The sequence below is a fragment of the Neophocaena asiaeorientalis genome, unplaced genomic scaffold (assembly GCF_003031525.2).
Source record: "Neophocaena asiaeorientalis asiaeorientalis breed wild unplaced genomic scaffold, Neophocaena_asiaeorientalis_V1.1 scaffold59, whole genome shotgun sequence".
NCBI lineage: Eukaryota > Metazoa > Chordata > Mammalia > Artiodactyla > Phocoenidae > Neophocaena > Neophocaena asiaeorientalis.
The window spans coordinates 9001928-9029324 of record NW_020174268.1 but is presented as its reverse complement, the minus strand read 5'-3'; the positions used below and the strand labels follow the sequence as shown (position 1 = coordinate 9029324).

Here is a 27397-nt window from a genome sequence, read left to right as displayed (position 1 = left end):
GTTTCTGTGCCAGGGCTTTCTCTAGTTGTGGCAAGTGGGGGCCGCTCTTCATCGCGGTGTGTGGGTCTCTCACTATCGCGGCCTCTCTTGTTGCGGAGCACAGGCTCCAGACGCGCAGGCTCAGTAGTTGTGGCTCACAGGCGCAGTTGCTCCGCGGCATGTGGGATCCTCCCAGACCAGGGCTCGAACCCGTGTCCCCTGCATTAGCAGGCAGACTCCCAACCACTGCGCCACCAGGGAAGCCCTACACATATTTTTAGATTCTGAATATGATAAGCCCAATATTTAAAGGCTCTGTGAGTCTGATTCTGTTGTCTGTTGTTTCTGCTGGCATACATTCATGGTGCTTTCTTTCCTTATGTGTTTTGTAATTTGAAGACTGGGTTTATGGTGAGTTCCTTCACATACAATTTTTGTTTGCTTGTGCCAGAGCCTGAACACTACTAGCCTGAGGCCACTGTAAACTAAATTCTTAATTTGAGGTTGTTTTTGTTTTTTTTAAAAGAATCCTCAGTCCTTTCAGTTGTATGAATCTGAATCACGTTGCTATACACCATAATAGAAATTAGTTCTGGGCTTCCCTGGTGGCACAGCAGTTAAGAATCCACCTGCCAATGCAGGGGACACGGGTTCAAGCCCTGGTCCAGGAAGATCCCACATGCTGCGGAGCAACTAAGCCCGTGTGCCACAACTACTGAGCCCGTGTGCCACAACTACTGAAGCCTGCACGCCTAAAGCCCGTGCTCCGCAACAAGAGAAGTCGCCACATTGAGAAGCCCACACGTGCAGCGAAGAGTAGCCCCCGCTTGCCACAAATAGAGAAAGCCCGGGCGCAGCAACGAAGACCCAACACAGCCAAAAATAACAAATAAAATAAATTAATTAATTAAAATTTTAAAAAAAAGGAAATTAGTTCTGATTTTAGTATGATGACCTAAAATTCTAGAAGTGATTAGTACAAGCCCTTTATTTCTATAAGGTTACTTCACTATAGTGACCCAGACTTAGGTAAGGGTAGTTAATTTAGTGTGAAAATATAAATATGTATATATGCAAATATAGAAACTACATGTATATGTAAATATAATCTATGCATATAAATTTGTCTGTAAATCCTCTCAACTGTTATAGTCCTCTGATGACATCACATGTATGGCGACTTATATTTCAAAGAAGTATGGTCACTGAATGAAAAGAAAAAGGTTACAGGAAGTCGTCTTAAACTTATTAGTAATTCTAAGATACTCTTTTTGTTTAGAATTACTAGTTGAATCCATAAAAGCTGGTAACTTTTTTCCATGCAGGAATATTTTTCAGTTACCACTGTATATATACTTTTAAACAATTTAACATTTATACGATTCAAATCAGATGCAATAATGAACACAATATAGGAAAACTATAAAATTATTTAATTATAGTATGAATCTGACAGCTTGAAATAAGAATTTCCATGATCTTCAATTGAACTGTATGCCACTTTCTTTTAGAATGTCCCGTTTTTCATTAAAATAGTTCCTAAACCACTCTATATGTTCAACCTTCTGTTTAACACTCAGATACGGGTTTTTGGAAAGGCCACAGGTCACCAACTCCATGAAGTGGCGAATTGGTCCTTGTTTTGGAAAATCCTCCAGGTATTTATCCAGAAATATATGGTCATGAAATTCTGAACCATCATCATCAAAACCTAGGAAATGAGACAAAATATGTTACAATTTTGAATGTAAAGCCTACACTATAAAATTAACATTAATGAGGTAGTATAGTATTATAGTAAAGGCATGAACATTGGAGTAAAACAGAGGTTTGCTCACCAATTTAACAGCCACGTGATTGGGCAAATTAACTTCACTGAACAACAGTTTCCCCAGGCATAAAATGAGTATTAAGAAAGCACGTTCTTCATGGGGTTTTATAAAGTTAAATAGACATAAATCTTATAAAGCTCCTTTACAATGCTTAGCATACTACAAATATTCAAAATGTAGCAGCAATTACTACTAATGGATATTTTAATATCTAAAGAAACCACTAAGAAAACTATACAAACTACACTAAAAAAATACATAAAGCAAAATAAGATGGAATCCTTATATTCAAGCAGCTCATAGGAAGCCAAGAAAAGACAGAGGAGTGAGAAACAGAGAAAATGAACAGAAAACAAATAACAAAATGAGACTTAAATCCTAACAAATCAATAATTACTTTAAACGTAAATGTCTAAATATACCATCAAAAGAAAAACACAATCCAACCATATGCTATATACAAGAAACTCACTTCAAATATTTACCTATAACATAGGTAGGTTGAAAGTAAAAGGATGGAGGCAGACATATCTTGCTAACATTAATTTTTAAAAAAAGAATGCATGAGTGGCTATAGGAATATCAAAGTGACTTCAGAGCAAAGAAAATTACTAGAGAGAAAGAGGAACATTACATAATAAAAGGATCAACCCACCAAGAAGACAAAGCAATCTTAATTATGTATGCACCAAAGAGTTTCTAAATACATGAAAGAAAAGTTGATAGAAATAAAGTAGAAATTTAAAAAGCCACAATTACAGTTGGAGGTTTCAAGACCCCACTGTCAACAACTGCGAGAACTACCAAGTAGAAAATTAGCAGAGACACAGAAGAACTGAACAACATCAACCAACAGGATCAGTGACATCTACAGAACACTCTACCAGACTATTGCAGAGTACAAATTCTTTTAAAGTATCCATGGAACATTCACCTAGTTTAACCATATCCTGGGTCACAAAACAAATGTCAACATATTTAAAATAACTGAAATAATATACAGTATGTTCTTTGATCATAAAGGAATCAAAACAGAAATCGGTAACAGGAAGACAATAGGAAAATCTTCAAACAGTTGGAAATTAATGTAAGTAATTCATGGTCATAAAGGAAATCTCAAAAGAAATAATATTTATTTATTTGGATTGCGGGTCTTTAGTTGTGGCAGGTGGGCTCCTTAGTTGTGGCATGCATGTGGGATCTAGTTCCCTGACCAGGAATTGAAGCTGGGCCCCCTGCATCGGGAGTGTGGAGTCTTAACCACTGTGCCATGAGGGAAGTCCCTCAAAAGAAATTTTAAAAAACACATAGAATCGAATGAAAATACAACAAATCAAAATTTGTGGGACACAGCTAAAACAGTGTTGAGAGGGAAATACATAGCACTGAATGCACACATAAGAGAAGTCTCTAATCAATCATCTAAGCTCCCACTTTAAGAACCTAGTAAAAGAAGAGCAAAATAACCCCAAAGCAAACAAAAGGAAGGAAATAATAAAGATAACATCAGAAATCAATAAAACTGAAAACAAGAAAATAGAGAAAAATCAATGAAACCAATACCTGGTTCTTCACGCACACACACAAAACAAAAAAACAAAAATTGATACATATCTAGCAAGTCTGATAAAGAAAAAAGAGAAGGCACACACCAACAATATTAGCAATGAAAAGGGGGTTATCATTATAAATCCTGAAATCATTAAAGGGATAATAAAGGAATACTCCAAACAACCTTACACTCACAAATTCAACAACTTGAAAAAAATGGACAACTTAAAAAAAATCCATTGAACTACCAAAACTCAACCAAAATAAAAGATAACCTGAATAATCTTATAACTATTAAAGAAAAGAAATATGTAATTTAAAAGTTCTCAAACATTTAAAGAAAAACTAACACCAATTTTACACAATCTCTTCCAGAAACTAGAAGACAGGATACTTCCTAACACGTTTTATGAGACCAGCATTACCTTGTTAAAAAAACAAAGACAAAACAACAACCAAAAACAGGAGCAAGAGAGAGAGAGAACTACAAAACAATATCTCTAATAAACTTAGAGGAAAAACCTTTAAACAAAATTAGCAGACAAATCCAACAATGTATAAAAAGATTTATACACCAAGATCAAGTGGGATTTACTCAAGTAGGATTTTACTGCAAGGCTGGTTCAACATCTGAAAGTCAAGGTAATCTACCATATCAACAGGTTAAAGAAGAAAAATCGTATGACCCAACACTCACTTTGATAAATATTCTCAGCAAATTAGGAAAAGAGAAGAACTACATCAACATGGTAAACCTGCAGCTAATATCATAGTGAAAGACTGAAGGCTTCTCCCCTAAGTTCCTGAACAAGGCAAGGAGATCAGCTCTCACTACTCTTACTCAACAGTACTGAAAGTTCCAGCCACTGATGAGGGAGGCAGAAAGAAAAGTCACGTAGATGGGAAAGGAAGACATAAAACTATTTGCAGACGACATGATTGTCTACGCAGAAAATTCTAAGGAATCTACAAAAAAACTCCTAGAACTAATTAGTGAGTTCAGTAAGGTTACAGGATACAAGATCATAAAAATAAGAATCACTATTTAAATTGGAAGACTCAACATAGTAAAGATGTCATTTCTTTCCAAACTGATCTACAGGTTTAATGTACTTTCTACCAAAATTCCAGCGAAGTTTTGCCACAGACAAGCTCATTCTAAAATTTATATGGAAAGGCTTAAGTCCTAGAAGAGTTAAAACAATCCTGAAAGAGAAGAATAAAGTGGGAGGAGTAATGCTAGGGCTGACTCTACAGCTACAGTACAGGCATGCCTCATCTCACTGTGCTCTGCTTTACTGTGCTTCACAGATATTGCCTTTTTTTTTTTTTTGTACAAATTAAAGGTTTGTGGCAACCCTTTGTCAAGCAAGTACATCTACACCATTTTTTCCAATGGCATTTGCTTGCTTCCATGTCTCTATGTCACATTTTGGTAATTCTCACAATGTTTCAAACTTTTTTCTTTATTATTATATTTGTTATGCTGATCTGTGATTGGTTATCTTTGCTGAAGGCTCGGATGATGGTAAGCGTTTTTTAGCAATAAAGTATTTTTTAGTTAAGGTATGTACTGTACTTTTTTTAGACATAATGTTTATTGCACACTTAACAGAATACAATGTAGTGTAAACATAATTTTTATATGCACTGGGAAACCAAAAGATGCATGTGACTTGCGTTATTACAATCTTTGGTTTATTGCGATGGTCTGGAAACACACCTGCAATATCTAAGGTATGCCTGTAATCAAAAGAGTATGGTATTCACAGGGAACTCAATACTATGTAATGACCTATATGGAAACAAAATCTAAAAAATAGATATATGTATAACTGACTCACTTTGCTGTACATCTGAAACTAACACAACATTGTAAATCAACTATATGCCAATAAAAACTAAAAAAAAAAATAGAGTATGGTATTGGCAGGCAGTAAGACACAAAGGTTGATGGAACAAAAATCGAGGACCCAGAAACAGACCCTGTTATGGACTGCCAACACATGGATCTTAGACTTCCAGCCTGCAGACTTTGAGAAAGTAAATTCTGTTGTTTAAGGTACCTAGTCTGTGATATTTTACTATAGAAGTCTTAGCAGACTAACACAGATCCACATGAATATGCCCAACTTTTTACAAAGATGCATAGACAATTCAATGGAGAAAGGACAGCCTTTTCAACAAATGGTGCCAGAAGAATTGAAAAAGAACCTCAACCTCATACAAATTAACAAAGAATGGATCACGGTCTAAACTATATATCTAACAGAAAAAAAAACAGAGGAAAATCTTCTGGTTCTAGGGCTGGCAAAGAACTTGACACCAACAGCAAAATCCATAAAAGGAAAAATTGGACCCCATCAAAACTGAAGACTTTTGGTCTGTGAAAGAATCTGTTAAAAGGATACAAAGACAGGCTTCCTTGGTGGCGCAGTGGTTGAGAGTCCGCCTGCCGATGCAGGGGACACGGGTTCGTGCCCCGGTCCAGGAAGATCCCACATGCCGCGGAGCGGCTGGGCCCGTGAGCCATGGCCGCTGAGCCTGCGCATCCGGAGTCTGTGCTCCGCAACAGGAGAGGCCACAACAGTGAGAGGCCCGCGTACTGCAAAAAACCAAACCAAACCAAACCAAACCAAAACCTAAACATGAAACTACCATACTACCCAGCAACTGCACTCCTGAGTATTTATCCCAGGGGAACGGAAATTTGTATTCATACAGAAACCTGTACATGAATATTTACAGCACCTTTATTGTAATAGCCAAAAACTGGTAACAGCCTAGATGTCTTTTATCAGGGGAATGGTTAAACAAACTATAAGGCACATTCAAACCATGGAATATTACTCAGCAATAAAAACAACAACAGCAAAAGACCCCTATTGACACACATAACAACTTGGATACATCTCCAGAGAATTAATCATGCTGAGTGGGAAAAAAAAAGCCAATCCCCAAAGGTTACATACTGTGTGATTCCATTTGTACGTCCTTCTTGAAGTGACAAAATTATAGAAATGGAAAATGGATTTAGTAAGATTGCCAAGGATCAGGGACCAATAAAGGACGGCAGTGGGAGGTGAGTGGATGTCATTATGAAAGAGTATAAGAGATCCTTGAGGCGACAGAACTGTTCTGTATCCTGACTGTGGTCGTGATTACATGAATCTACATATGTGACAAAACTGCACAGAACTAAGCACACAAACACTCACACAAAGGAGTACATGTAGAACTGGTGACATCTGAACATGGCTGAAAGACACGGCTGCCGGCTGCCTGCCTGTGATACTGTGCTGTGGTTACGTGGGTGGCAACTACTAAGGGAAGATGGGTAAAGGGTATGTGAGATATTTATCATTTCTTACAGCTGCATGTGAACCCACAATTACCTCAAAATAAGTTTAAAAATGCTCTCTAATCACTTACAATTATCTTACACGTATTGCAAGAGATTTTTAAAATTTTTATTTGGACTTTAAAGATCTATTCATCTTTTTTTTTTTTGCAGTGCGCAGGCCTCTCACTGTTGTGGCCTCTCCCATGGCAGAGCACAGGCTCCGGATGTGCAGGCTCAGCGGCCATGGCTCACGGGCCCAGCCGCTCTGCGGCATGTGGGATCTTCCCGGACCGGGGCACGAACCCGTGTCCCCTGCATCAGCAGGCGGACTCTCAACCACTGTGCCACCAGGGAAGCCCTATTCATCATTTTTATAAAAACGAAAACACACAAGAAATAAATTAAGGCATTAGACTGCCACATGGCCACATACTACTCCTATGCTTGTATACATGCCCCTTTGCAATGTGCCTTTGCCATTCTTCCCATAAAGAGGTAGATACAGCCTGTTTCTCCAACCCTTAAATTTGAGGTTGGCCAGGTGACCTGCTTTGGTCAACGGGACATTACCAAACACAATGCAGACAAAGGCCTGAAAAGCGCTTGCACATCAGTCCCTGCTCTTCCTTGTGTTAGGAACTCTTCTATAGCCAGGTGAACAGCCCAGGCTAGCCTGTGAGATGATGAGTGACATATAACCCTCTTATCGCCTTCTCTGACAAACAACTAGACACCAACCAGCCAGCATCAACTAGACATTTGAGAGAAGCTACTCTAGAGCAACCCACCCCCAGCCAACCTGCCAAAACCAACCAGAAAACCCATAAGCTCATGAGCAGTTACAACTTAGCTGTTGTCTTAGTAAGTTTGGGGTGGTTTGTTATGTAGCAAAAACTGATTGCCATGATCGGCTGAGGTATTCCTAAAACTTCTTCACATTCAGAATCCAACTCTTCTGAACTGGCTTTTCAACTCGGAGTTGTCAGCGGCCGTGCTTTCCAACTCCTATTAAGAACATTTGCGATGCAGCGTTTCTTAAGAGTGTTCCACTATGGCCTCTCTGGCAAATCTGGATGCATATCCACAACAGGCAATGACAACTGCTCCCTCACCGATGCCTGACTAGCATAACCAGGTGCATCGCGATCTCAGAGATATTTAAAACGGTGAAAGACAAAAGGAGTCATATTCAATGAAATACAGGGAAAAAGCTGTGCAGGAATTTTTTAAATGGAAGTTTTCTCTATCCTATAACCCCCCAAAGTTTCTACTCACATTTTCCCAGGCTAGTCACTTCCAAGACTAATCACTTCTAAGGTGTATATCCTTCTAGTCCTTTCCCTAAATGCATACGTATTTTTTAAAAATAAGACAAATTATTGTTTAAAAAAATCTTTCTCTGAATCCCATTCAGAATTCTCTATGGTTCTCAATAGTTTATACCACCAAGCAAGCATGTTGTTACTCCTTCACTTTTTTTCCTTTTGTTTTTAAGGCGTATGCACCTGGGGACAGGAATGGGAGAAATGCAATCCAGAGAGGTAAAAAATGAAAAATAAAAGCCTCGCTTTGCTAAAGGTCTTTTCCGTATCGTCAAACACTGCTAACAGTTTCCTGTGACAATTATTCTTTAAAAAAAAAAACAACCCAATATGGCTAATGTGAAAAACAAGGCAGGTTTACATGTTCAATATATTTGAAAGAGTATGTTAGGGCTAAGACATAAGGTCTGTAGCACTGGAGACTTAATAAATCAAGGTGATAAGTGCTCTCAAAAATCCAAGGGTGACTTCTGGATTGAGATTTTGTTTTTGTTGTTAGTTATTAATATCCTTAGATGTACTTAAAATATAAGACTCAAGACAGAAAATTTTGCAAATCATTTTTAAAAACAGCTGTGTTAACACAAGTTCAATAATCAATTTATTAAATCATTAACAGATCGACTATCTCTGACATAAAGTTATAATGAGTTAATGGGTATAGCAATTATGACTATGCTATATTAGGTGGAAAAGCATCTAAGGGCATAGGTGATCTTATTTCTTATTACTCTTCCCCTAGATGAGAGATCAACCATCTTTTTAACTCAGAATGTTCCAGCAGGGCGTAATGAACAGATCCTTCCTGAATAAGTCAACGAGTGAATGAAAGCCAAGTGGTACTGGCAAGTATAAAACAAAGGAAAAAACGAGAAAGAGATAAAGAGGGGATACTATATACAAAAATAAGTTCCAGATAGATTAAACAGGAAAGGGCTAACAGATCTGACTAGGTCCAAATTAAAATCACTGTTGGTTGAAGACATTCTGGACAGTTAAAAGATAAGCAACAAGGACTTCTAGTTAAAATGTAGCAGATTGAACCCATGCTTTAAAAATCTCTGCTCCCCTGTAATATCTACTACATGGCAATAAAAGGAATAAAAAGACAAAGAGAAGAGAAGAAGAAACAATAACAGACAGGAGGTATCAGCAAAATGTTCGAGGAAGGACAGTGGACAGATAAGTAGTAACTGACTCAGCTGAGTCGAAGATGCTAAAACCAAATTAAGAAGCAGACTTCAAAGGCTTCGGGAATTGGCGGCAGCATATACCACTGAAATTAGGAACGGGGATGAGGGACAAAAAAACAGAGGATTAAAACTGGTTTAGGGAATACTTAGATCTCCCATCTTCTACCTATATCTCTAGATGACTACACCATCCATTTCCCAAAGAAGATGGGAAGTTTACTTTTTGGGGAAACTAAAACAGAAAGAGGAATGAGTCACTAAATTGATAAGAAGGGGAATTAAGTGAAAATCTGTGTGCTGAATGGTGAGACATTCCATGCCGCCCCCGCCCCCATCCTACCAGCTGGAGGAGCAGCTGGCTCTCTTTTTAGAAGAGAGTGTGCCAATATTTATTGCAATATAAAACACGCCTGTTGTTTGACCCTTGTAGGAACTGAAGTACTCAGACATATACAGAAGGATATGTATAGAAAGATTCACTACAGCTCCATCCATCAACAGGAAAGTGGTAAAATAAATTACAGTGCATTCATACAATGGCACACTATAGAATATGTAAACTAGTTCCATTTTATGGTCCCATATAGACCAAAACAACAGATAAATGTGAAACTACCATTTAAAGTGGACTGTGAGGACACTTATCAAACTATTGACAATGGTCGTTTCAGAAAAAGGGGAGAGAACTGAGAGGTAAAGGTATATTCTCTATTCTTCCATATTATTTAACTTTTTTGCAAGTAAACTTTAATATATTTATTTCTGTAATTTAAAATATTTTTTAATAAACAAAAGAAACATAATATAGTAAGGAGAAAATAAGAGAGTGTGGGAAATTAAATACAACAAGGAAATCCCAAATGGTGTACAATGAAATGTTTAGCTGATGACATCACGGGCGCCATAAAAAATAAACAGCATAGCAATACTGTTTTCCTTTTGATTGAGGAAGATGTAACACCGCTAGAAAAATCTCCAGGAAAGTAGATAATGTTTTATTCCTGGTTCAAAGCATCTAGGTATGCAGGCAAAGAATTTCAAAGCCTCCTAACCTATTTGTTTTGAGTGGCTTTGAATACAAGAAACTTGTGTCTCATTAATGCAACCGTTTTAAATAAAAGATACCAGCATAAAACTTGAAGGTTGTAATGTTCCCCAGAACTGTAGGATGATCTCATACCCAGTATTTAATGTATTAGAAGATTTACCAGGTACTCTCCTGCTTTTAGCAAGTAGAAAACTGTCATCATTTGCAGTTCTCAACACTTCTATGTCACAGAAATTCATGATGCATTTCTGCCATATAATTTTACTTCTTTATTTTCCTTATCCAACAACTAGAATTCAGTGAAATCGTAGCATTCTTTTTAAAAAAAACACTGTCAGATTTCTTTTAAGACATCACAAAGATGTTTACACAAAGTTTTGAAATTCAGGTAAATGTCCAAAACCTGCAACTGAACATCTGCCAGATTTAATCTCAATCATTGAGTTTTATAAACCTATGGCATTAAGACTTACCTGCTTCATTGTTAATTGGGAACTCCCACAATTTCCCCTCTTTTGTCAATTGGATCATCTCTTCAAAACCATTCTGAAAGGGTTGTTCATTGACTGCTGCTAACTGCTTAGCAAATTCTACATCCCAAAGAGAAGGTACTGCCTCTGTAGAATAAAAACATCCAAATTACGCACAATTCCATATAAATATCTTTCTTTTTAAAAATGTTATCATCAGGGCTTCTCTGGTGGCACAGTAGTTAAGAATCCACCTGCCAATGCAGGGGACACGGGTTTGATCCCTGGTCCGGGAAGATCCCACATGCCACGGAGCAACTAAGCCCATGTGCCACAACTACTGAGCCTGCCCGCCACAACGCTACTGAAGCCCACATGCCTAGAGCCTATGCTCCACACCAAGGGAAGCCACCACAATGAGAAGCCTGCACACCACAACGAAGAGTAGCCCCCGCTCGCCACAACTAGAGAAAGCCCATGCGCAGCAATGGAGACCCAACACAGCCAAAAATAAATAAATAAAATTAATTTATATTAAAAAAATGTTATCAGCTCTGAATTGGTAATATATTTTCAGATCTTGAAGCTCATAATTAAACAGTATATAGGGACTTCCCTGGTGGCGCAGTGGTTACGAATCCACCTGCCAATGAAGAGGGACATGGGTTGGATCCCTGGTCTGGGAAGACTCCACATGCCTCGGAGCAACTAAGCCCGTGCACCACAACTACTGAGCTTGCGCTCTAGATCCTATGAGCCACAACTACTGAGCCCACACGCTGCAACTACTGAAGCCCATGTGCCTAGAGCCTGTGCTCTGCAACAAGAGAGGCCACCGCAATGAGAAGCCTGTGCACCACAACGAAGAGTAGCCCCCGCTCACTGCAACTAGAGAAAGCCCGCGTGCAGCAACAAAGACCCAATGCAGCCCGAAAAACCCACAAAAAACAAAAACAAAACAAAAACCAGTATATAATGAAAGGTCACTCTTTGATAGCTAAAATTGAAACGAAAATAATATATAAAGACTACAACCACAATAATTGCAAGCCTTACTTTTTGTTTTTACTACAATGCTAGGTAATCAACCGCTAGTCTCACTGCCCCCTCTATTGGAAAGGAAAAAAGAAATGTCTATTCTGGTCACAGATCCTTTTATGACTGAATACTTTTTATACAACATGTGATTTAGATCTTTAAAGTCCAGTCTGTTTGTCTTTATTTTTAGTCTGTTAAGTCACTAATGTACTACTAATGAAGACCAAATAAGTTAAATTAACATAATTACAATGACAATGCTATTAATGCACACTGGGCACTTATTCTGTGCTAAATGCTTTTCATACATTAGTTCATTTAATCCTCACAACCAACTCTATGAGTAAGGTAATATAGTGTTAGCTTTTTACCACCATCATATCACATGTTTCAATCATTTACTTGTTTTGGAAATTTAAGACATCTTTAAAGAATGAGTCACATTCCCACCAAACATCACTGGTGGAAATGTAATGGTACAGCTGCCCTGTATTGAATAAAAGAGTTTGGCAGTTTCTTAAGAAGTTAAGAATATACTTATCGGGACTTCCCTGGTGGCACAGTGGTTAAAAATCCACCTACCAATGAAGGGGACACGGGTTCGAGCCCTGGTCCGGAAAGATCCCACATGCTGCGGAGCAACTAAGCCCATGCACCACAACTACTGAGCCTGCGCTCTAGAGTCCACGAGCCACAACTGCTGAGGCCACATGCCACAACTACTGAAGCACGCACACCTAGAACCCGTGCTCCGCAACAAGAGAAGCCACTGCAGTGAGAAGCCTGCGCACCACAATGAAGAGTAGCCACCGCTCGCTTCAACTAGAGAAACCCGCGTGCAGAAACAAAGACCCAAAGCAGCCAAAAATAAATAAATAAATTTACTTTTAAAAAAAGCAAGCTGGCTCCTTCAAGAACCCAAGCACCTCTTCTGGCTGTTCATTAGGTGAACCTTAGCAGCTTCCCTGACAAAAAATTCCCCTTTTGGGGCAAGCTTAAGAGTTGCCACTTCAGGAATTCCCTGGTGGTCCAGTGGTTAAGATTCACGGCAGTGGCCAGGGTTCAATCCCTGGTCTGGGAACTAAGATCCCCACAAGCTGGGCGGTGCGGCCCAAAAAAAAAAAGAGTTGCCACTTCAACAGGGGAGAGGTGATCCATTCTCCACGCCTGTGCATTTTGCATTTCCTTTTCATCAGTCATAGAAGACAGAATGCAGTTGTCACAGTACAAGAAGGGGGGGTTGTTCTCTTAGCTTCATCTTCAGCTTAAGTGAACAGTGATTGAATTAATGCCTTTCCTCCATGGATATTTATTTTATAGCTCAATTTGTTTAAAAAAGGATTTCAGATAACGGATTCCTATTATTTGTAAGCCACTTGGCTAGGGGCTATTGGGTATACAAAAATCAATGAGACCCAGCCCCTAATATCAAGGAGTTTATTGAATAGTGGGAAAATCAGATGTTTTTATAAGTAACTGAAAGATTAAATGAGCCACTGGAAGATGGCCTAGAAACTTAAATATCAAAAATAAAATAATTTCTACCAAGGTCCAAAAAGTTAACTGATAATCCTTAGAAATGAAAGTCACTTATAAGCTAAGACCATTTGTATGGAGTTTCTTTATTTTAAGTTATCAGTAAAACAAATTTAATGTCAAGCAAGAGGACACTTATTTCTCTTTTAATTGGGCTTAAAATGGTGACTGTGAAGGATATGACTTCTTGCCGAAAGAAGAAAGGGGGAAGAACAGAGAACAAACACTAACTGTGTGTTAAGAAAAAAACACTACAAGTCTGCTAAATATATTCCCTGAATGCTCTCCTTCCCATCTCCTAAATAATCTCTAAATCACTTCAATAAATTAGCACCTATAAGTGCTATCTCCTCTTCTAGATAGTAAGCTGCCTTAGGGCAGACACCACAATTTATCTTTACATAATAGTGCAAAGGTGTGTTGCAAATAGTAGGTGATCATTAACGTTCTAACCCAAATTAGCAGCCAATCTATAGATCTGGATTCACGTGGCTGATGGTACTCCCATTGCCTCACGGGCTGCAGCATTTCAAGGGAGAAATCTGACCAACACTAACATGTCAACAGCTACGTTAATAAGCAAGATCCAGGTCAATGACAGGATGGAATATTAAAATACCCGATGATTACGCAATCAAAACACGAAGGACATTTTCCAAAGATGGACTGTTTACACCTGAGAAACAGTGCTGTTTTCTTAACAAACCTGTTTCAGGTGCCTCTTCAGTAACTGCCTTAAGCTCAAAAATATTGAGCCTCTTCCCCTTGAATATATTTTTCCTAAAACTGAAAAAGAAAAAAAATATTTTAATGAATATTTTATACACAGTCAACAAAAAATTGTTTATGAGAAGAAAATTTTATATGCAATATTCAACGTAAAAATTAAAAATAATTCTGCTGCCCCACACCAGACATTTTAACTAAATTGCCACGTCTTTAGGACTGATAACTAAAAACAGGAACAAGTTCACCTGAATTTCTGCATCATAATACAACAAAGAAGTTACAACAATTTAACTACCAAAATACCTAATTGAAAAGATCAGCTTAATTTGCCACAATTTTTATTTGATCCATTTCATATTAAGGTTTTAGAAAACCTGACATTGTGGAAAGCTATTAAAATATGCTAAGTTAGAAGCTGTTAAAGTCAACATTTGTCTTAGTTTAAGGGTAAAAAACACTGCCTGCTTAACTATAAATTATAATTATAAAAGATTGCACAGGGGCTTCCCTGGTGGCGCAGTGGTTGAGAGTCCGCCTGCCGATGCAGGGAACATGGGTTCGTGCCCCGGTCCGGGAAGATCCCACATGCCGCGGAGCGGCTGGGCCCGTGAGCCGTGGCCGCTGAGCCTGCGCGTCCGGAGCCTGTGCTCCGCAACGGGAGAGGCCACAACAGTGAGAGGCCATGGGAAGCCCTGGCAGGTGGATTCTTAACCACTGTGCCACCAGGGAAGCCCCACAGTTATTTTATAATAGAAAGCTGTCTGTATTTACATAAAGTTTCTGTTCTTTCTCTCCTTCAAGCCTATAAAGTGACAGTTGGGGAGGGGAACCAAATATTTAGCATGGTCTGACAAACACTAACTGAACTTCATAGCAGGAGGTGCTTACAGAATGTCTTCTGTGTGTTGTGTATTCCATGGGTTTTGTTCTATGTATATAATCTCAGGAACCTGAGTTAGCTCCTTCAGGGTGTTAGATTATTAATTTGTACAGGAAGATTGGAAAAGATGGTCAGCAGTTAACAAAGGAAGTTCAGGGGTTATAGTGACTTCGGAAGATTATTTGAATTACTAATTTAAAGTGATATTTTTATCTATGACATTGAATAAAGTAGAATGTGTACTTGGAGTTTAACTTATTAAATATTGCCCTGGGACTTCCCTGGTGGTGCAGTGGTTAAGAATCCGCCTGCCAATGCAGGGGACACGGGTTCCATCCCTGGTCTGGGAAGGTCGCACATGCTGCGGAGCAGCTAAGCCTGTGCGCCACAACTACTGAGCCTGTGATCTAGAGCCCACAAGCCACAACTACTGAGCCCGCGTGCCACAACTACTGAAGCCTGTGCACCTAGCGCCTGTGCTCTGAAAGGAGAAGCCACCACAATGAGAAGCCCGCGCTCCACAACAAAGTTAGCCCCTGCTCGCCGCAACTAGAGAAAGCCCATGTGCAGCAATGAAGACCCAACTCAGCCAAAAATAAATAAATAAGATAGAAAAGGCATTAAATTTGTTAAAAAAACAAACCAAAAAATACTGTCCCAAAATATTTAACTTTAGTCTTCTTTAAATCAGTCTTCTTTGAAATGATGCCATGCAACTACATCAGAATGCTATATTATAGATTGATTTTTTTTTTTTTTTTTTTCAGTACGCGGGCCTCTCACCGTTGTGGCCTCTCCCGTTGCAGAGCACAGGCTCTGGACGCGCAGGCTCAGCGGCCACGGCTCACGGGCCCAGCCGCTCCGCGGCATGTGGGATCTTCCCAGACCGGGGCACGAACCCGTGTCCCCTGCATCGGTAGGCATACTCTCAACCACTGCGCCACCAGGGAAGCCCTAGATTGAATTTTAATGATTCGAGCTGTCATCAAAAATTAGAAGGTGGTGAGGAAGAAGCTGAAAAAGTAGGGAGGGGGTTTATATGCATATAATGATTGCATTAAAAAGCGGCCTAGGACTTCCCTGGTGGCGCAGTGGTTAAGAATCCGCCTCCAATGCAAGGGACACGGGTTTGAGCCCTGGTCAGGGAAGCTCCCACATGCCATGGAGCAACTAAGCCCATGTGCCACAACTACTGAGCCTGCACTCTAGAGCCCGCAGGCCACAACTACTGAGCCTGTGTGCCACAACTACTGAAGCCCGCAAACCTAGAGCCTATGCTCTGCTACGAGAAGCCGTTGCAATGAGAAGCCCGTGCACCGCAATGAAGACTTGCCCCTGCTCACCACAACTAGAGAAAGCCCGTGTGCAGCAACAAAGACCCAACGCAGCCAAAAATAAATAAAATAAATAAATGTATAAAAACACAACCAAAAAACTATGTAAGGCATGGCTTAGCATCTTTAAGAACTGCAAATTACCAAATTCAGATTGCCACAAATAACCTACTACTTTAAGGTATTATAATGGATCTTCTTTCTTTTTCTGATGGTGGGTTATTTCTCTAAGGTATGAAGAAAGATGATTATATATAGAGATACAGTACATGAATCTACACTGTTAGGCACACATCAGAATGAAAAATAGTGTTTCTCGCAAAACATTCATTTGTTCAGAATTCAGTCAGCTCCACTTACTCTAAATCAGGAGACCTTTATTCACCGTGGGTAAATGTGAGGCAGGGCCCATTCTGATTTACGATATAGAAAAATGTAGGGCTGCGAAACCCAGTACATCTTTCCCTCTCTAGGAAATGGGACGTGGAGAGTAAGGAGACAGATATAAATGCATCCGTGACGCTCAGACACCCAACAGCTACAATATGCACAGCAACAAAGTAAATCTACAGTTCAACAAACAAAACCAGACTGACTGCAGAGCCTGAGTACCTTCTTCTCAGATCAGCAGGCTTCGCTTGGCCAGCAAAATCGTCAGTCCCTTCATCAAACTGAATCTGATGCACTGGTCTTGGGCGAACTCTCGCTGTGGCAGACCTGGCAACTTTCATATCTGATATGATGTCAGTGAAACTGAAACAAGAAAAAGGTCAAGTGTGTTAGAAATTTTAGCTACAGAAGAGTAATAAACTTTCTTTTTTTTTTTTTTTGAGTAATAAACTTTCTTAAACATGAGATTCATATCACTTAATTCTTACTTCACTTCTATGCACTAATACTGAACAAAAAATCATGTTTAAATAAAAAATTATATGTTGCCTATTAATACCACAGACCACTAAGATTGATGTGGCTTTCTCTCTTTTAAAGATGTTCTTCAGAAGTGTTCATTTAAAGCATAATTAAAAGTGTCCCTCATGAAATCTGTCAAACACCCAGACAAGTAGATATCAATATCTGTATACCTAGCACCTACATTAAAAACCTATATTAAAGTTGAGATTCAGCCATATTTATTTATTGCCTTGCATTTGTTCAAAGACAAATAAAATGCATGATCATATTGTGCATAAAACCAGCATATTATTTAACTAAAAGAAAAACTTCTCAGAGACATTGTCTTATTCTATTATTTATTTCTTTATTTTAAATAACATTACTGAATTTACCACTTTTTCAGGGACAAGAAATTATGTAACTTCTCAAAAGAAGTTTAACCATTCAATTGGTCTTTTAAAACTGAAATCTTACTTAACACACGAGTTTTAAAAGAAATCAAACTGCTAATACTTATGAGGCATATTTTATATATAAATGAATATATTATGTAATGTAGCTCATCACTCACATGGAGCCAGCCTATTTTGACATATCAGCATCACTGACACAGCTATTGGATTCACCAACCTAACTTTAGGTCTCTCTCCATCCTTCTGTGCCCTCGAGGCTTCCTCGTGCTGCTGGAGCTGCTTCAGCAGCTCCGACTTGGTCATCTGCTTGTCCAAAGGGAGAGAGTCTGCAACCGCGGAGGCAGCCGCCACCAACTCCGGGCTCAGGGACTCACTTCTGAAAGAGAACATGGAAGACAAATGAGAGAAAAGAGGCATTACTTCAGTGGAAAGTAAAATGATGTCTTGGGAGAAAACTTTTTGTCCTTCAAAAAGTATCATTCAATTCAATTTCTGACAAAATCAAGAATTCTTAACACAGCATTGTAAATCAACTATACTTCACTAAAATTTTTTTTAAAAAAAGAATTCTTAAATACTAGGTGTCGGTTTTATATAAATGTTACAATATTGAAAGTTAAAGTTAATGGATCCTTAATGAAGCACAATACGAACCCAGAGCAACAGGTTAAGGTGGAGGAAGGAGGGATCAGCCTCGAAAGTGATAAATTAGTGGATTTTTAAGTTAGATGCCGTTTTATTTCAAAAACAATACAGGCTGCAAGCAAATATAAAAGTGGTTAAACCTGTTTATACAAGCTTTAATGGTAATATCCTCAAATTGGAAACAACCCAAAGGTCTATCATCAGAACAGATAAACAGTGATCTATCCATGCAATGGAACAGGACTCCACTCACTCCACAACATGTATGAAACTGAATGAAAGAAGCTGGATTAGAAAAAGTATATATGGTATGATTCCACTTATATCGAGTTCTAGAAGAGGCCAAACTAAGGTGAAAAAAAATCAGAACAGTGGCTGCCTCAGGACAGAAGGTTACTGATGGGGAAGGTGAAGACGGGAAATGCTCTGCATCTTGGAAAGCATGTGGGTTACATGGGCACATCAATTTGCCAAACTCCTACAGCTAAGATTTGTACACTTTAATGTATGTAAATTTTACCTGGAAAAAAGAAAAACATAAAATCACCACGTGGGAGATGGAAAGTGGGTGAAGGTATAGATGACAAGAATGGCAAGATTTGATACTTATCAAAACATCATACGATTTTGTTTACTTTATGTTTTAAACTTTCCATAAGCTAAAAAAAAAAGCTGTTCTTCAGTAAATTAGGGTAAGTTAGGAGAAAAATATGCCAGATATAAAAAGTTTTTTACATCACTGAAAATTGCCACCTCGATGAGTGGGATCCGAATTACTGTTTTACTGCACCTGGCTTTCTACCTTAGGAAATGATGTCTAACTTGCAAATCAAAGTTCCCACATCCCTGAAGCTGGGCCTCAAAGAGACTGGCAGAGCCTGGAAACGCTCAAGGACGCTGAGAGTGAGGGCTGTAGGAAAATCAATGTTACTGGAAGCTGGAGGAAAGGGACCTTAATGAATAGGTAGCTGAAATCAGAGCAGGTCGTTGCTTGGTTAAGAGAATGTTACTTAAAGGAGGAGCTAGAAACTATGGTTATCACTGCACCCACCAGGGGTCTTGTAAGGTTTCACAATACATGCAGACTCACAAGACTACCACTGACGTGCCTGGCCCGGACTACTCAGAAAGGTAAAGGGCAGAACCACAGCAGGCTGGCAGGGCAGCCTCAGGTGTCCCTCTCGGGGAGCCCCTGCAGCACTCGCGGGTGACACGTCACACAGCCATCCAGGAGTTAGGATAGGAGACCCCCATCGCGCAGGCGCAGGAGGACCTTAGTGCCCCACAGGAACCAGTGTCTCTTGTAACAAGGCCACAGGCAGAGTATCTGTGGTCCCTACAAAGGACATGCAGTTACAAGAGTAACTGCGCTCAAGGAAGCCCTAAGTACACTGAACCATAAGGTACCTATAGTTCGCCCAATCCAGATGCAATCAGTTATTCAGGGGGTCAATTTTATCATGATAATGTTGCCTTCGATACAGCTGACAACTACAGTAATCAGGTTAACAGCTGTGGCAGACATTTTCATAAAACAGAGACAGCAGTGTTTCGGGTCCCACAAGCTCTTCCAAAACCTTGCTACAAGCCCATCTAGAGAGGCAATTTCCCCTCCCCCTGAAACCAGGGGAGACTTCGTGACTGCCTCAAGGAACAGAATGAGAGAGAAATGATGCCCTGTGACTTGTGAGGCTAGGCCACATAATGTGACACGACTTTTGTTGGGATCTCTCTTAAGATGTGTGTCCATGGACCCCAGCTCTCAGGTTGTGAAGAAGCCCAGGCCACTTGGAGAGGCCCTGGGTAAGTGTTCTGGCCAAGAGTCCCAAATATGGTCTCAGCCAACAGCCAGCATCAAGCACTGGAATGTACTGTACGTGGGCAAGCTTTCAGAGAACTCCAGATGCCAGCTTTGAAGCTGCCCTTGCTGACGCTGAGTGGAGCAGACACAACTACGTGCAGCTCTTTGCCCAGACTGCAGAGAGATGCTGCCCCTAAGCCTTGGGATGGTTTGTTATGCAGCGATAGATAACTGGAACAGATTCTGGAGCCTGGAGCTTGGGTGCTGCTGTTATAAAACAAAAACAAAAAAACCTAAAATGTATGGGAGAGTTTTGGGTACTGGCAGAGGGGGGAAACCAGAGAGATCCTGAGGCAAGTGTTAGAGAAAGCTTCGGGCCTCAAAGAGACTGTTAGAGCCTGGCGGCCGCGTGAGGACTATAGGAAAATCAACATTACTGGAAGCTGGAGGAAAGGGGGCCTTTGTTTAGCGACATTATTGCTTGAAGTAATATGGCAAATGAGAGAGATGCTCAGTGAACTGGACGACCTAGCAAGGAGCCTTCCAGACAGAATACTGAAGGTGCCTCCTGCCTTCTTAGTGGCCAATGGTAAAATGTGAGAGGAGAGAGAAGAACTGTCCCACATAAAGGAGCCAAGACCTGCTGGGATCAAAAGAAAACATTTCTCATTCTTAGCCCCTCCAGATAGCAAATGATGCTAAAATTTAGAAATGGCTTCTGTACAGAGATCAAATCCAGGGCAGCATTAGGAAAACGGTCTAAAGAGAAAGCCATGGGCATGACTGTAAAACCCTCTGTTAAGATCTTAGAAAGACTTAAGATGGTGCCTTAGAGTGCCCTTCAGACAACAAGAATTCTAGGAAACTTAAAGGTGTGGTCCCAGGGCCTCTCACAGGGAGCTCAATGTAGACCAGGACCGTGGTTCCCAAACTGTGCCCTAAGGCACCCTGGAGTACCATAGGGAAGTATCAGCCATGTCTGTCAGTGACTGTGTGAGCTACTAACTCAGGTAGTTCACAGTTTTAACATTAGACTACCGCATTCCTTTCAATGCCACCATATCTTTGTGAAGATGGTTCTCCAGCAGTTGCTGTGATGAAAAAGCAAGAACCCTTCAAAAATCAATATGGAACAGGAATGAGAGTGGCGGTGTCCAGTCTGACTCCAAGGCTAGGTCATGAAACGATACAAATTCCTAGGGGCTTGTTTTCCCTTGGGACACTCACCCTTGGAACCCAGCCACCATGCAGTGAGGAAGCCCAGGCCACATATAGGTGGCTCTGTAACGGTCCTGGCTAAGGTGTCAGCTAACAGCCAGCATCAACTGTCAGACCTGAGTGAGCAAACCCACAGATGATTCCAGCTCCCAAACTTCCAAGTCTTCCAGCTGAGGCCCCAGACATCACGGAGCAGAGGTGAGCCTTCTCTACTGTACTCCGTCCAAACTGCTGACCCACAGAATCCGTGAGCGTGAAAAAAGGCTGTTTTGTGCTGCTGAATTTGGGGGCAATTGTTATGCATCCATGGTAACCGTATCAACATGGGGGAGGGTGTTCAACATATAATACAAATAAGCGAGCTAAAAGCGGGGCATGCGCGGGGCAATGAGGACAGTACATCATGAATCAAAGACGATGGCCAACCAAATTCTCTGCATCTGGGATTCCTTAAAGAAAAAAAGCGGACTGGAGGGGGGTGGGAATCATTAAAAGATACATTTTAAAAAACTCAAAATAAATGTATCTCATTCACCAATCTTTTGATACAGGATCAAAGCCTCTTCTTTGAACACAGGACCACTGACAGAAGTTCCAAGGTATTGGTACATCTCTTATATGTATACTACACCCATAGTACATCCTCCAACATCTCCAATTGGTTTCTTTAAAGTGGAAACATGGAGCAAGAACTTAAAACGCTTACAAAGCAGTCTGAGTGCAGAATTTTCCTGGACTTTTATGCTTGTCTCATTCATACCTAATTGGAAAGCAACTTTAAAAATTACCTTTACTGAGGCTTTGCAAAGCAATCAACTCATTTTAACCATTTCATTAATAGTTAATTAAATTGTATAATTATAATAAAAAGCAATATGAATCATAAACAGGTCTGGAAGCTGGGAAAAAACCTTACTCTTCATAAGTAATTATAAATGTGTGTCGGAGTATTACCTAATTACGTATGTATATATTTTTTATTTGTTTTATATTGTTTCTAAAAAGGAGGAGGAGAAGGTACTTAACATGGGCGTTTCCTGTTTGAATTGCTTACTCTCTACCACTCAATTATGCTTTCCAGTGGTAGTTTAGATACAATATGATACAATGTAGAAACTAAGCAGTTCTGTTAAAATGTTAAGTCATTCTGGGAATAGAAACCTACACTATCTGTTTATTCTGCTAAGAGAAGTCAGAGATGGGGATCTTAAAGCCACATTTCTTATTACTTGAATTGACTATGTCACATTATTTATATATAACTAAAACGAAATACTGCCATTTAAACTACAACACAATGCTAAAATATCACCAATTGCACGTAGAATCAGTAAAATATTATACTCTCTTGACAAGCACAAGTAATTACAATACTTTGAGGAAACCAGGTAAGCTGAGAGCCCTGATAATTACTGGTCAAAGGAAGTAATATAAAACAGCTGTAATTAACATGTCAAAATTCTATCCTAGATGGATTTTTTTAAAATGAAATTTCAAATAAAGAAGTCCTTCAGGGACACAAAGCAACCTTCAAATCAGGATGTAAATAATTTGTTAATTAACAGCTTAAAGAAGCAATTAAATGCAGTTAATAAGTGATGAATATGTAAGAGAATGTGGAATTCTCAATTAGATCACTACTCTTTCCCTCTCTCTAGACTCCATACAGATATGCATTTATTTAAATATAGAATAACAGTATTTCTCATTTACTTATTAGTCTCTGTGTTTACAAACTAATATTTAGTCTTCATTAACTCTATCTCCAATGTACTCTAATTTAAAATTTTTTTTTCTAAAAGAAAAAGACTGGAGTTTCAAAAATTACTTTCAAAGAAAAACATTCAAATTGCAATTCAATTTACCTCTTTTGGGGGGCATCTTCTGGAGCATTCTGAAGTCTGACAGTTGAAGCCTCCAAACTTTTAAGTTGTCTTCTGTTGGGTGGCTTTGTTGTTTGTACATTTACTGCGCTTAATTCAACTTTCATTCCCTTAAGAATATTTACCAAGTCTTTTTTCGTATTCTCCTTTACACTGTGTTGGCTCTCTGTCTCCTTGGAAATCTCACGGGTTGGAACAGACGGATCATCTTTCTTGCTATAGATCACGCTGTTAGTGCCAAAATATCTTTGGATATTATTTTTTGTCCTGAAAAGATTAAAGAAAACAAAAAAAAACCACTGCAAAATAATAACAGGGCTCAAAGTTTTTCAATTAAACCCTTCCCTTTTGCTTATTACTGTTATCAGCAACTGTAAGGACAGCAATTTAACATTCACTGAACATATACTATGTGCCTAGTCTTGTGCAACATTTTATGTACATTTTCTCATACCCACATCAACTCCAAAAGGTAGGTATTATCCCCATTTTGCAGATAAGGAAACTGGAAACCAGAGGAGTAACTTAGCCAAGGTCATGTAGCTCGGAGCTCACTAAGGCCTAAGACCCGCTGGTGAGCACACATGAGTTACAGGTGTGCTGAAATACTGACCACCTGGTCCTTGAAGTGGCTGGGCGAGGAGCAGGGCCGCTGGTGCACCTGTCTGTTGCTGCCTCCCATTTATCTCAAGGTCTGGTACAAATATCATTGTCTATGTTCCATGACATTAAAAAAGTTGCGAAACACTGACATGGTTAATAAATTTCAACGTATTATTCTCAAACCCCAAACTGACAGACTGCCAAGTCCTTGCTCTTAACATGATATAAGACCTCTATAAAACGTCACAATTAAACAATATGAAAATAAAGAAATTTCTATCAGTAAAAAAAAGGTTACTTTCTTCAAACAAATTCCTGGGTGTGATTCTAATCTATTCAACTTTCTCATTGAGCTCCATGCCATTTAACTGATCACTATCTGTAAACTAAGCTAAACTGGAACAGGAAAAAAGAACATTCAGTGGCTCGAGCTGTCACTCTGCTTTCTTCTTTACATTTATTCGTGAAAAAGAACAACACAAACAACCACATCTATTTCAAACTCATGCAAAAAAAGACTTCCCAATTCTAAGGAACCCAAATATCGAACTTTATTTTGTGGCATTAAGAACCTTTTGATAGTTAATGTTGAAGAACTTTAAAAACTAATGAATGTGCTAGTTTCAGTAAGAGGGTATAAAGTACAAAAAGTCATTTATTAAATATAATGAATATCTACTCTGTGCTGGGCACTATACTAGGCATTGATGATGCCTTAGTAAATAAAAATTTCATGGTGCCTATTTCATGAAGCTAACAGGCTAGAGCACTGTTTCTCAAACTTTAATACGCATAATAACTACCTAAAGGACTTGCTGAAACACAGATTCTTTGGTTCCACCAAGGAATTCTGATTCAGTAGCTTTGGGGAGGAACTCAGAGTCTGCATTTCTAACAAGTTCCCAAGTAATGCTGATGCTGCCCAACAGAGGCCCACATCTGAGTAGCTATGTTACACATGCCATTTAATCCTTACACTCTTACAGAACAGGTTTTATTATTCCCATATTATAGAAGAAACTGCTGCTCAAAAAGGTTAAATTAGTGGTTCTTAACCTTTAGAGGTTATATGAATCACCTGGGGAGCTTATTTAAAACATGGATTCCTGAGATTCTCAGTTGGTAAGTTTGGAATCAGGCCCAAAGATCTGAATTTAATCAGGACCTCAGGTGATTCTGGTGCAACTGATCTCAAGAACCTGCATCAGACCCTGGGTTAAATAGTATCTCAAGTTCTCGAAGCTAGTAAGTGGTAGTGCCAGATGAGGGAGCCTTTAATGAAAAGAGAAATGGCTATTTCCAAAAACGCTGAAACAAACTATTTGATCTGCTCATAAAAATGTCAGAGGCTAACACATCAGACACTTAAAAATCAGAATGAAAACCAACTGCTTAACCAATATCCTTATAATCAGTACACAGAGGACTTCCCTGGTGGCACAGTGGTTAAGAATCCGCCTGCCAATGCAGGGGACACGGGTTCGAGCCCTGGTCCGGGAAGATCCCACATGCCGCAGAGCAACTAAGCTCATGCACCACAACTACTGAACCTGTGCTCTAAAGCCTGTGTGCCACAGCTACTGAGCCCGTGAGCCACAACTACTGAAGCCCGTGCACCACAACAAGAGAAGCCCCGGCAATGAGAAGTCTGTGCACCGCAACGAAGAGTAGCCCCCGCTCGCCGCAACCAGAGAAAGCCTGCGTGTAGCAACAAAGCCATAAATAACGCAGCCATAAATAAATAAATAAATATATTAAAAACAAATCAGTACACAGACACATTATAATATTCAATATGTGGTACCACTGAATTTAGGAAAATGCTCTATTATTTTACATGTGAAAGTTAAATTAATACTAAAGGTATTATAACAGAAAGGTGGCAATCAGGAGAAAGAATCTCACATATAACCCGTACTTCAATGTTTCCTTCCAAGGCTGCTCTAGTACTACAGAAAGTAACCTATATTTATACCAGGAAAATCATGTATAAGGAAGTAACTCCATAACACTAAAATAATAAAACTCTAGCCCTAACCTCCCACCTGGGCTTGTTTCCACTGACAGCATCTCATCAGCACTTCAAATGCAGCACATCCAAGACCACATTCGAGAGCTTGCCTCTCAGGCTGACTTTCCATTTTTCACTCTTCTGTACTGAAGGGGCCTCTTACCATAAATAGCTATTTTTGTATTCTAAAAATTATGACGTATTTTAAAAGCCTTCTCAAAGCTGGTCCTCATTCTTCTGTTAACATTAATGGTACCCTAATCCTCCCAAGCAGCCCGCTGAAATCTTTGCTCTGACTGCCCTACCCTTACCTCATCATATATCACATCCTAGCAATTTCACCTGTAAATTCTTTTCCATCCAGCTACTTCTTCCCATCCCCACTGCTCCTAACCTGCTTCAGGGCTGTACTTAACCCAAAGGGTCCCCAACTGATCTGCATGGAATATATATACAGGAGAATTAAGTTTTCATAATCATGAGAGTTCTCAGAGAATAAATACCAACACCAAGTATGCTGCAAATCTTCTTCTTGCCTGGCTAACTCCAACCCTTGGGCCCTCTTTAGGTTTTATCAAGCTTCTTTTCCCGAAAGGATACTCTGAACCTCTCCTGCAACGGTCAGGCGTCTCGATTTGCTCACCCAGCAATTACCAGTTCAATGAATTCTGTGGTACTCTGCGCTACCTACACTATCTCAGCGATTACTCCACTATGCTTGAATTGCCTATGTGGTGGAACTCTAAGCTCGGCGATGGCAGGACTGTGTTACTCGGGGCTTAACCCCAGGGCTGGCACACGGTAAGCGTTTTCAATAATGAAGGTAAAAATGAAACCATCACAGACTTGGGAGGCAAAAAATTTTTAAAGAATTAAAAAATAAAACAAAACAACTTCGCTTTCTGGAACCTGGATAAAATGAGAGAAGTGGCAAGAGAGATGAGGCACGGTATGTAGCAGAGCACAGGGCAGCGGACCAGCTGTCACCATGACCTTGGGCAAGTCATTTTATCTTTCTGGGATTTCCCTTTGCTCAGATTTAAAGCGACGGCTTCTAAGATCCCGCGGATCATAACACGGGCTCCAGGAAGCCGGAGAAAGAGAACTGAATGTGCAGGAGCGGGGACAGGGGTTGCCTGAAGACCTGCCGGGCCAACAGCGCTGCAACGCGGTACCTGACAGTTCCATGCGGAGAAGCGAGTAGCACGACGGCGGCCGCCGATACCTCTGGGCCTCCGGAGCACAAAGGGAGGCGGGAAAGGGGGCGAAGAGGGAGGAGAGCCGAGACCCTCGGAAACATTGCGGAGAAACAAACAGAATTGGGCACACAGGGGCGACGACGCGTCCTCTGACAAACACGCCCCCCCGCTCCCGCTTCCGTTCCCCAACCCGACGCGCTCCTCTCGTTCGTGTGCCGGCTGACAACAGGGGCTGCTAACTGTGTTCCGGGTTCGTCCGCGGCCGCTGTCTCCAGGCGACTCCTCCCCCGCTCGGCGATTCTGGCCCCATCCCAGAGGTGGAGTCAACTGAGGTCAGCAAGGGGGTGGCGCTGGGGACGCGGCCCTGACCCGAGGATTGAGAGTGGAGGGAGCGATCGACTGTGCAAAATACTGCTGATGGGGCCAGTAAGATGAGGCGCAGAACGGCGCCTGCTGTGCGGCGTTAGGGGGA

General features: G+C 40.2%; 1 protein-coding gene across 1 annotated transcript; it reads right to left on the bottom strand.

Annotated features, from left to right (window-relative positions):
* Window positions 1-1391: 1391 nt before the first annotated feature.
* Window positions 1392-27141, bottom strand: MRPS31 (mitochondrial ribosomal protein S31). Its single transcript, XM_024755619.1, has 7 exons — window positions 26902-27141; window positions 23095-23379; window positions 17783-17941; window positions 16868-17008; window positions 14019-14098; window positions 10742-10885; window positions 1392-1690 (listed from the first exon to the last, which is right to left on the bottom strand). The coding sequence occupies exons 1-7, from the start codon at window positions 27024-27026 to the stop codon at window positions 1461-1463; spliced, it is 1164 nt and encodes a 387-aa protein (XP_024611387.1). The 5' UTR covers window positions 27027-27141; the 3' UTR covers window positions 1392-1460.
* Between the last annotated feature and the right edge of the window lie 256 nt (window positions 27142-27397).

Bases quoted from the DNA above. Each gene is read 5' to 3' on its own strand.
- MRPS31 (XM_024755619.1), bottom strand. From the start codon at position 27,026: ATGTTTCCGAGGGTCTCGGCTCTCCTCCCTCTTCGCCCCCTTTCCCGC. The intron at 14,099-16,867 runs GTACTCAGGCTC...TTTCTTTTTCAG, and splicing joins CCTGCTGATCTGAGAAGAAG to TTTTAGGAAAAATATATTCA. The intron at 1,691-10,741 runs GTAAGTCTTAAT...CTCATTTCCTAG, and splicing joins CCCAATTAACAATGAAGCAG to GTTTTGATGATGATGGTTCA.